Source organism: Oncorhynchus keta, unplaced genomic scaffold (assembly GCF_023373465.1).
Source record: "Oncorhynchus keta strain PuntledgeMale-10-30-2019 unplaced genomic scaffold, Oket_V2 Un_contig_1875_pilon_pilon, whole genome shotgun sequence".
Taxonomy (NCBI): Eukaryota; Metazoa; Chordata; class Actinopteri; order Salmoniformes; family Salmonidae; genus Oncorhynchus; species Oncorhynchus keta.
Genome location: NW_026281089.1, coordinates 49627 through 62154, shown reverse-complemented (window position 1 = coordinate 62154; position 12528 = coordinate 49627). Strand labels below are relative to the sequence as shown.

The 12528-nt window shown below is 44.2% G+C and overlaps 1 protein-coding gene across 1 annotated transcript in view; it reads left to right on the top strand.

Annotated features, from left to right (window-relative positions):
• The first annotated feature begins 9507 nt into the window (after positions 1–9507).
• The window catches only part of LOC127920263 (mucin-5AC-like), a 48716-nt gene continuing 45695 nt past the window's right edge, over positions 9508–12528 (top strand). The window contains 2 exon segments of the mRNA XM_052504167.1: positions 9508–10410; positions 10598–10765. Coding sequence (XP_052360127.1) covers positions 9988–10410; positions 10598–10765 — 591 coding nt within the window. The 5' untranslated portion in view covers positions 9508–9987.

Below are 12528 nucleotides of genomic sequence, written 5' to 3'. Positions count from 1 at the left end.
CACCTCTGGGGCTGAGACACTGGAGAAGACCACACACCTCTGGGGCTGAGACACTGGAGAAGACCACACACCTCTGGGGCTGAGACACTGGAGAAGACACCACACCTCTGGGGCTGAGACACTGGAGAAGACCACACACCTCTGGGGCTGAGACACTGGAGAAGACCACACACCTCTGGGGCTGAGACACTGGAGAAGACCACACACCTCTGGGGCTGAGACACTGGAGAAGACCAGAAACCTCTGGGGCTGAGACACTGGAGAAGACCACACACCTCTGGGGCTGAGACACTGGATAAGACCACACACCTCTGGGGCTGAGACACTGGAGAAGACCACACACCTCTGGGGCTGAGACACTGGAGAAGACACCACACCTCTGGGGCTGAGACACTGGAGAAGACCACACACCTCTGGGACTGAGACACTGGAGAAGACCACACACTTCTGGGGCTGAGACACTGGAGAAGACCACACACCTCTGGGGCTGAGACACTGGAGAAGACAACACACCTCTGGGGCTGAGACACTGGAGAAGACCACACACCTCTGGGGCTGAGACACTGGAGAAGACCACACACTTCTGGGGCTGAGACACTGGAGAAGACCACACACCTCTGGGGCTGAGACACTGGAGAAGACAACACACCTCTGGGTCTGAGACACTGGAGAAGACCACACACCTCTGGGGCTGAGACACTGGAGAAGACCACACACCTCTGGGGCTGAGACACCGTATATTATTAGGTGAGTAGACAAGGTTAACGGTGAATGGTCTCTCATCTAACCTTATTTCAGAGGTCCCCCAGAACTCTGATGCAAAAGGCAGGAAGGAACAACAGAGTGCTGTGGGTGTATAGGAGTCCCAGTCTGGGGCGGCAGGGTAGCCTAGTGGCTAGAGCGTTGGACTAGTAACCAGTCTGTAAACCCACACAGTACCTACCTATGTATAGTGTCCATGCATGTACAGTATAACAGTGTTAGGGACACCTAATCCATCCACAGAGCATTCACCTGGAGTATAACAGTGTTAGGGACACCTAATCCATCAACAGAACCTGGAGTATAGCAGTGTTAGGGACACCTAATCCATCAACAGAGCATTCACCTGTAGTATAGCAGTGTTAGGGACACCTAATCCATCAACAGAACCTGGAGTATAGCAGTGTTAGGGACACCTAATCCATCAACAGAACCTGGAGTATAGCAGTGTTAGGGACACCTAATCCATCAACAGAACCTGGAGTATAACAGTGTTAGGGACACCTAATCCATCAACAGAACCTGGAGTATAGCAGTGTTAGGGACACCTAATCCATCAACAGAGCCTGGAGTATAGCAGTGTTAGGGACACCTAATCCATCAACAGAACATTCACCTGGAGTATAACAGTGTTAGGGACACCTAATCCATCAACAGAACCTGGAGTATAACAGTGTTAGGGACACCTAATCCATCAACAGAGCCTGGAGTATAACAGTGTTAGGGACACCTAATCCATCAACAGAGCCTGGAGTATAGCAGTGTTAGGGACACCAAACCATCAACAGAACCTGAAGTATAGCAGTGTTAGGGACACCTAATCCATCAACAGAACCTGGAGTATAACAGTGTTGGGGACACCTAATCCATCAACAGAGCCTGGAGTATAGCAGTGTTAGGGACACCTAATCCATCAACAGAACCTGGAGTATAGCAGTGTTAGGGACACCTAATCCATCAACAGAGCATTCACCTGGAGTATAGCAGTGTTAGGGACACCTAATCCATCAACAGAGCCTGGAGTATAGCAGTGTTAGGGACACCTAATCCATCAACAGAACCTGGAGTATAGCAGTGTTAGGGACACCTAATCCATCAACAGAACCTGGAGTATAGCAGTGTTAGGGACACCTAATCCATCAACAGAACCTGGAGTATAGCAGTGTTAGGGACACCTAATCCATCAACAGAGACTGGAGTATAGCAGTGTTAGGGACACCTAATCCATCAACAGAGCATTCACCTAGAGTATAGCAGTGTTAGGGACACCTAATCCATCAACAGAGACTGGAGTATAGCAGTGTTAGGGACACCTAATCCATCAACAGAACATTCACCTGGAGTATAGCAGTGTTAGGGACACCTAATCCATCAACAGAACCTAGAGTATAGCAGTGTTAGGGACACCTAATCCATCAACAGAACCTGGAGTATAGCAGTGTTAGGGACACCTAATCCATCAACAGAGCCTGGAGTATAGCAGTGTTAGTGACACCTAATCCATCAACAGAACCTGAAGTATAGCAGTGTTAGGGACACCTAATCCATCAACAGAGTATTAACCTGGAGTATAACAGTGTTAGGGACACCTAATCCATCAACAGAACCTGGAGTATAGCAGTGTTAGGGACACCTAATCCATCAACAGAACATTCACCTGGAGTATAGCAGTGTTAGGGACACCTAATCCATCAACAGAACCTGGAGTATAACAGTGTTAGGGACACCTAATCCATCAACAGAGCCTGGAGTATAGCAGTGTTAGGGACACCTAATCCATCAACAGAACCTGGAGTATAGCAGTGTTAGGGACACCTAATCCATCAACAGAGCCTGGAGTATAGCAGTGTTAGTGACACCTAATCCATCAACAGAACCTGGAGTATAGCAGTGTTAGGGACACCTAATCCATCAACAGAGCATTCACCTGGAGTATAGCAGTGTTAGGGACACCTAATCCATCAACAGAACCTGGAGTATAGCAGTGTTAGGGACACCTAATCCATCAACAGAGCCTGGAGTATAGCAGTGTTAGGGACACCTAATCCATCAACAGAACCTGGAGTATAGCAGTGTTAAGGACACCTAATCCATCAACAGAACCTGGAGTATAGCAGTGTTAGGGACACCTAATCCATCAACAGAACCTGAAGTATAGCAGTGTTAGGGACACCTAATCCATCAACAGAGCCTGGAGTATAGCAGTGTTAGTGACACCTAATCCATCAACAGAACCTGAAGTATAGCAGTGTTAGGGACACCTAATCCATCAACAGAGTATTAACCTGGAGTATAACAGTGTTAGGGACACCTAATCCATCAACAGAACCTGGAGTATAGCAGTGTTAGGGACACCTAATCCATCAACAGAACATTCACCTGGAGTATAGCAGTGTTAGGGACACCTAATCCATCAACAGAACCTGGAGTATAACAGTGTTAGGGACACCTAATCCATCAACAGAGCCTGGAGTATAGCAGTGTTAGGGACACCTAATCCATCAACAGAACCTGGAGTATAGCAGTGTTAGGGACACCTAATCCATCAACAGAGCCTGGAGTATAGCAGTGTTAGTGACACCTAATCCATCAACAGAACCTGGAGTATAGCAGTGTTAGGGACACCTAATCCATCAACAGAACCTGGAGTATAGCAGTGTTAAGGACACCAAACCATCAACAGAGCCTGGAGTATAGCAGTGTTAGGGACACCTAATCCATCAACAGAACCTGGAGTATAGCAGTGTTAGGGACACCTAATCCATCAACAGAACCTGGAGTATAGCAGTGTTAGGGACACCTAATCCATCAACAGAGCATTCACCTGGAGTATAGCAGTGTTAGGGACACCTAATCCATCAACAGAACCTGGAGTATAGCAGTGTTAGGGACACCTAATCCATCAACAGAGCCTGGAGTATAGCAGTGTTAGGGACACCTAATCCATCAACAGAACCTGGAGTATAGCAGTGTTAAGGACACCTAATCCATCAACAGAACCTGGAGTATAGCAGTGTTAGGGACACCTAATCCATCAACAGAACCTGAAGTATAGCAGTGTTAGGGACACCTAATCCATCAACAGAGCCTGGAGTATAGCAGTGTTAGGGACACCTAATCCATCAACAGAACCTGGAGTATAGCAGTGTTAGGGACACCTAATCCATCAACAGAGCCTGGAGTATAGCAGTGTTAGGGACACCTAATTCATCAACAGAGCATTCACCTGGAGTATAACAGTGTTAGGGACACCTAATCCATCAACAGAGCATTCACCTGGAGTATAACAGTGTTAGGGACACCTAATCCATCAACAGAGCCTGGAGTATAACAGTGTTAGGGACACCTAATCCATCAACAGAGACTGGAGTATAGCAGTGTTAGGGACACCTAATCCATCAACAGAACATTCACCTGGAGTATAGCAGTGTTAGGGACACCTAATCCATCAACAGAGCCTGGAGTATAACAGTGTTAGGGACACCTAATCCATCAACAGAGACTGGAGTATAGCAGTGTTAGGGACACCTAATCCATCAACAGAGCCTGGAGTATAGCAGTGTTAGGGACACCTAATCCATCAACAGAGCCTGGAGTATAGCAGTGTTAGGGACACCTAATCCATCAACAGAGCCTGGAGTATAGCAGTGTTAGGGACACCTAATCCATCAACAGAACCTGGAGTATAGCAGTGTTAGGGACACCTAATCCATCAACAGAGCCTGGAGTATAGCAGTGTTAGGGACACCTAATCCATCAACAGAACCTGGAGTATAGCAGTGTTAGGGACACCTAATCCATCAACAGAGCATTCACCTGGAGTATAGCAGTGTTAGGGACACCTAATCCATCAACAGAACATTCACCTGGAGTATAGCAGTGTTAGGGACACCTAATCCATCAACAGAGACTGGAGTATAGCAGTGTTAGGGACACCTAATCCATCAACAGAGCATTCACCTGGAGTATAGCAGTGTTAGGGACACCTAATCCATCAACAGAACCTAGAGTATAGCAGTGTTAGGGACACCTAATCCATCAACAGAACCTGGAGTATAGCAGTGTTAGGGACACCTAATCCATCAACAGAGCCTGGAGTATAGCAGTGTTAGGGACACCTAATCCATCAACAGAGCCTGGAGTATAGCAGTGTTAGGGACACCTAATCCATCAACAGAGACTGGAGTATAGCAGTGTTAGGGACACCTAATCCATCAACAGAGCCTGGAGTATAGCAGTGTTAGGGACACCTAATCCATCAACAGAGCCTGGAGTATAGCAGTGTTAGGGACACCTAATCCATCAACAGAGCCTGGAGTATAGCAGTGTTAGGGACACCTAATCCATCAACAGAACCTGGAGTATAGCAGTGTTAGGGACACCTAATCCATCAACAGAGCCTGGAGTATAGCAGTGTTAGGGACACCTAATCCATCAACAGAACCTGGAGTATAGCAGTGTTAGGGACACCTAATCCATCAACAGAGCATTCACCTGGAGTATAGCAGTGTTAGGGACACCTAATCCATCAACAGAACATTCACCTGGAGTATAGCAGTGTTAGGGACACCTAATCCATCAACAGAGACTGGAGTATAGCAGTGTTAGGGACACCTAATCCATCAACAGAGCATTCACCTGGAGTATAGCAGTGTTAGGGACACCTAATCCATCAACAGAACCTAGAGTATAGCAGTGTTAGGGACACCTAATCCATCAACAGAACCTGGAGTATAGCAGTGTTAGGGACACCTAATCCATCAACAGAGCCTGGAGTATAGCAGTGTTAGGGACACCTAATCCATCAACAGAGCATTCACCTGGAGTATAGCAGTGTTAGGGACACCTAATCCATCAACAGAGCCTGGAGTATAGCAGTGTTAGGGACACCTAATCCATCAACAGAGCATTCACCTGGAGTATAACAGTGTTAGGGACACCTAATCCATCAACAGAGCCTGGAGTATAGCAGTGTTAGGGACACCTAATCCATCAACAGAGCATTCACCTGGAGTATAGCAGTGTTAGGGACACCTAATCCATCAACAGAACCTGAAGTATAGCAGTGTTAGGGACACCTAATCCATCAACAGAGCCTGGAGTATAGCAGTGTTAGGGACACCTAATCCATCAACAGAGCCTGGAGTATAGCAGTGTTAGGGACACCTAATCCATCAACAGAACCTGGAGTATAGCAGTGTTAAGGACACCTAATCCATCAACAGAACCTGGAGTATAGCAGTGTTAGGGACACCTAATCCATCAACAGAACCTGAAGTATAGCAGTGTTGAGGACACCTAATCCATCAACAGAACCTGGAGTATAGCAGTGTTAAGGACACCTAATCCATCAACATAACCTGGAGTATAGCAGTGTTAAGGACACCTAATCCATCAACAGAACCTGGAGTATAGCAGTGTTAGGGACACCTAATCCATCAACAGAACCTGAAGTATAGCAGTGTTAGGGACACCTAATCCATCAACAGAGCCTGGAGTATAGCAGTGTTAGGGACACCTAATCCATCAACAGAACCTGGAGTATAACAGTGTTAGGGACACCTAATCCATCAACAGAACCTGAAGTATAGCAGTGTTAAGGACACCAAACCATCAACAGAACCTGGAGTATAGCAGTGTTAGGGACACCTAATCCATCAACAGAACCTGAAGTATAGCAGTGTTGAGGACACCTAATCCATCAACAGAACCTGGAGTATAGCAGTGTTAAGGACACCTAATCCATCAACATAACCTGGAGTATAGCAGTGTTAAGGACACCTAATCCATCAACAGAACCTGAAGTATAGCAGTGTTAGGGACACCTAATCCATCAACAGAGCCTGGAGTATAGCAGTGTTAGGGACACCTAATCCATCAACAGAACCTGGAGTATAACAGTGTTAGGGACACCTAATCCATCAACAGAACCTGAAGTATACCAGTGTTAAGGACACCTAATCCATCAACAGAACCTGGAGTATAGCAGTGTTAGGGACACCAAACCATCAACAGAACCTGGAGTATAGCAGTGTTAGGGACACCAAACCATCAACAGAACCTGGAGTATAGCAGTGTTAGGGACACCTAATCCATCAACAGAACCTGGAGTATAGCAGTGTTAGGGACACCTAATCCATCAACAGAACCTGGAGTATAGCAGTGTTAGGGACACCAAACCATCAACAGAACCTGAAGTATAGCAGTGTTGAGGACACCTAATCCATCAACAGAACCTGGAGTATAGCAGTGTTGAGGACACCTAATCCATCAACAGAACCTGGAGTACTGTGAAATACTTACTTATGAGCCCTTAACCAACAATGCAGAGTTTTAAATAAGTAAGTAAGAAACATTTGCTAAATAAACTAAATGAAAACTAGTAAATGCTGATCCATGTACATAGTCATTGAACATTGGTCACTTTAATAATGTTTATATACTGTTTTACCCACTTCATATATATATATATGTAACGAATGTGAAACGGCTGGCTTAGTTAGCGGTGGTGCGCGCTAAATAGCGTCTCAATCGGTGACGTCACTTACTCTGAGACCTTGAAGTAGTAGTTCCCCTTGCTCTGCAAGGGCCGTGGCTTTTGTGGAGCGATGGGTAACGATGCTTCGAGGGGTGACTGTTGTTGATGTGTGCAGAGGGTCCCTGGTTCGCGCCCAGGTATGGGCGAGGGGACGGTCTAAAGTTATACTGTTACATATATATATATATATTGACAGGCTGTGCAAAATTTGGCTTCTGATTCTGCGTGTGAAGCCAATAAACAACCGTTAGGCTATAACCAGCGAGCTGAACACATTTATCGGTCACAACCTGTTTGTATAGCCTTAGTCTACCACCTGATCCACATTCCGCAGTCACAACTTCTTTAGAGCCCGCGACACAGTGGCCCGGTATGTATATATATATGTATATATATATATATATTCTAGTCAAGGCTCTTCCTATATAACTACTGCTGAACACTCCTTTTCTATTCCTATCCTGTCATAATGTATATATATATACACACCATCATATACATACATGCCACTGCTCGTTCTGATATTTTTGGGTGTATTGTTGTGTTTTTGTTAGGTATTACTGCACTGTTGGACCTAGAAAACATAGGCATTTCTCTACAACTGCGATAACATCTGCTAAAATATGTGCACATGACCAATAACATTTGATTTGTGCTGGATATGGAATTGTTTATCCCGTAAATTCTACTGGCCACTGAGACGGGGGGCGGGGCGGGGGCGGGGCTGGGAACACACGGCGATTCTCATCCGGCGGTGGGGATATGACGTCATAAACGGTATTAAGACCAGCTGTGAGGGAGAAGTACGCGGGGCTTTCGTGGCTCGTCTGGTCGAGTTGTCCAATGAAAAAAAAATGCATCAAGAAAAGATATAGAGAGCTCTGACCAAGACGGTTATTTCCGTTGGATTTAGGGACCACTCTGATTTTCATTAACAATTGACCAGAAAGACCAGTTTTTCTGGATAGCTTATTTTGGTGTTTTTGTTTTTTTGGAGATCTTTAATAAGATATTACACAGCTGGACATTGCATAACAGGTAAGATGTTTTCAGATGTCCTGAATCTATTCAGAGATTCGAAGGCAATGAAAGGTCTTGTGAAATAACGGAGCACAGCCTCGTATCAAAATAGGATGCAAACTAACTGCGAAAACAGAAACGTGGTTCTAGTGTTTGGCTTGGCTACTGTGTGTGTGTGTGTGTGTGTGTGTGTGTGTGTGTGTGTGTGTGTGTGTGTGTGTGTGTGTGTGTGTGTGTGTGTGTGTGTGTGCGTGCGCGCGCACATTGACAGGCTGTGCAACATTTGGCTTCTGATTCTGCGTGTGAAGCCAATAAACAACCGTTAGGCTATAACCAGCGAGCTGAACACACTTATCGCTATGGTCCCGGTAATAAACAACCGTTAGGCTATAACCAGCGAGCTGCACACATTTATCGCTATGGTCCCGGTAATAAACAACCGTTAGGCTATAACCAGCGAGCTGCACACATTTATCGCTATGGTCCCGGTAATAAACAACCGTTAGGCTATAACCAGCGAGCTGAACACATTTATCGCTATGGTCCCGGTAATAAACAACCGTTAGGCTATAACCAGCGAGCTGAACACATTTATCGCTATGGTCCCGGTAATAAACAACCGTTAGGCTATAACCAGCGAGCTGAACACATTTATCGCTATGGTCCCGGTAATAAACAACCGTTAGGCTATAACCAGCGAGCTGAACACATTTATCGCTATGGTCCCGGTAATAAACAACCGTTAGGCTATAACCAGCGAGCTGAACACATTTATCGCTATGGTCCCGGTAATAAACAACCGTTAAGCTATAACCAGCGAGCTGAACACATTTATCGCTATGGTCCCGGTAATAAACAACCGTTAGGCTATAACCAGCGAGGCTGAACACACTTATCGCTATGGTCCCGGTAATAAACAACCGTTAGGCTATAACCAGCGAGGCTGAACATATTTATCGCTATGGTCCCGGTCACAACCCGTTTGTATAGCCTCAGTCTACCACTTGATCCACATTCCGCAGTCACAACTTCTTTAGAGCCCGCGACATAGTGGTCCCGGTAGTAAAAACAGACGTGATTAATACCGCTTCAACCGGTGGCTTCCGCGCGACCTACTCCCGGCTCCGTTACTTAGTAGTCTACGCTACACAGTGGGGTTATTGAGTAAAAGGATATGCGTGGTTACAGGGTGTAAAAATAGTCCTCAGCTCTTACATCAGTGGGCTATGTGTATTATTGGGTACTCGTCCTGTCCACGTAACAACAACCTCCTGGGTGTTCTTCACCCACACGGTGCACTGGACAGGGCAGTAGCCGAGGCGAAAGCCGTAGCATTTTACTTTACTAGCATTATACTTTTCAATGTAGGAATAATGAACAGCCTACATAAGTTTGGATAATAAATCCAGATAGCATCAGTAGAGTTCCGCAGCATAATGACCGATTGTTGACCTTTGGCACGGCGCGGTGACATGGAAGGGACAAATACGCACGTCGCTGCATATGGGCTGGAACTGCTGCTGGTTCAGCGTTGAGAGCCACGGACACCGCCGGGGAAATCGCCGCCTTCGGATAATTATGCTGCTGCTGCTGCAACTACAACCGAAGGCACCGGTCAACCGAAGGCTGTCATCAGTTTGTGTTTGTTTGTCTCTGCACGTTGAGAAATGTGGAATGCTGCGTTCGGAAATGGGTCAGATTTGCGTAGTGGAGGAGGCGGCGGCGGCGGGTACGTGCCAGCGCAGGACTGGGAATTCGTTCCCTGCTCGCGCCTGGAAAGAGAAAGAGAGAGCGGCAGAGGGAAGAGTCGCAGCCCGTTCAGGACGTTCTCCTCCCCGCCAACAGCCACTCAGTTCTACGAACAGTCTCATCCTGGAACGGTTGGAACGTCACTGGAGCTTCCTCGGGGACAAGTTCGGGCGCAAGAGCCAGGGACTCATCACTCCCGCCTGAAAAAGAAGTTTGAACACTTAAAGAAACGCCACGGACAGGACAAGGAAGAATGGATACGAGAGAAGCGCCACGGACAGGACAAGGAAGAATGGATACGAGAGAATGAGATACTTTTAAGACAAGTTGCTGAGATACAAGTAGGCCTAATGGAAATAATTTCACACTTCAGCACAGGGAGATATTTTATTCTAAGTTTTAGATGATACATCTGGTTCACTACTTGTTGCACTACGATTTTGTTTTATTGGTTTCTGAGTGTTTCTGAATGTATGTATTGTGGGTCACCAACTACAGCGAACTCTGTTCTGCTGTGTTGATTCTCAGGGTGGGGAGAACAGAAGGATTTTGTTGGATCTGAAGACTGTAGTGGAGGAGGTGCAGCTAGAGGTGAAGAGAGAGGAGTCGAAGAGGAGCGAGCTACAGCTGCAGTACACTAAGGACAGATGTGTCTGGGAACTGGAGAGAGCTGAGCTGAAATGCAGAATCGCACAGGTAAGACTACACTATACAACACTATACTATATGATACAACACTACACTACACTATACAACACTATACTATATGATACAACACTACACTACACTATACAACACCATACTATATGATACAACACTACACTACACTATACAACACTATGATACAATACTACACTATACTATACAACACTATACTATATGATACAACACTACACTACACTATACAACACTATGATACAACACTACACTACACTATACAACACTATACTATACAACACAATACTACACTACACTATACAACACTATACTATATGATACTATATGATACAATACACTACACTATACAACACTATACTATATGATACAATACTATACTATACTATACAACACTATACTATACAACACTATACTATATGATACTATATGATACAACACTACACTACACTATACAACACTATACTATATGATACGACGCTATATGATACAACACTACACTACACTATACAACACTATACTATATGATACAATACTACACTACACTATACAACACTATACTATATGATACGACACTATATGATACAACACTATACCATATTATACTATACAATATGATACTTTACTATACAATATGATACAACGCTATACTATACAACATTATACTTTACTGTACAATATGATATGATACTATACTATATGATACTATACTATAAAATACTATACAATATGATACAACACTATACTATACGACACTATACTATGTGATACAACACTATACTATACTATATGATACTATACTATGTGATACAACACTATACTATACTACATAATATGACACAGCACTATACTATACTACACAATATGACACAGCACTATACTATACTACACAATATGACACAGCACTATACTATACTGCACAATATGACACAGCACTATACTATACTATATGATACAACACTATACTATACTATATGATACAACACTATACTATACTGTATGATACAACACTATACTATACTATACTATATGATACAACACTATACTATACTATATGATACAACACTATACTATACTATACTATACTATACTATACTATGCTACGTTATACTATGCTACACTATGCTATACTATACTATATGATTCAACACTATATGATACTATACTACATGATACACCACTACACTATACTATACTATACTGTACTATACTATATGATACAACACTATACTATACTATACTGTACTATACTATATGATACAACACTATACTATACTATGCTATACTACATGATACACCACTACACTATACTATACTATACTGTACTATACTATATGATACAACACTATACTATACTATATGATACAACACTATACTATGGAATGGAATGCCTACTTCATCAATTTAATCATATTGCGTAGCAACGGGCATGGATGGCATCAGTCTTTTCTCATCATGCTTATATTATCACTGTCCACTAGACAGTATTCCATTAGTCTCTGTCTCAGGACAGTCAGCCATCTCCCTCTATAATATCTCTGTCTCAGTACTGTAGGACACAGTCAGCCATCTCCCTGTCTATAATATCTCTGTCTCAGTACTGTAGGACACAGTCAGCCATCTCCCTCTATAATATCTCTGTCTCAGTACTGTAGGACACAGTCAGCCATCTCCCTATAATATCTATAATATCTCTGTCTCAGTACTGTAGGACACAGTCAGCCATCTCCCTCTATAACTCTCTCTGTCTCAGTACTGTAGGACACAGTCAGCCATCTCCCTCT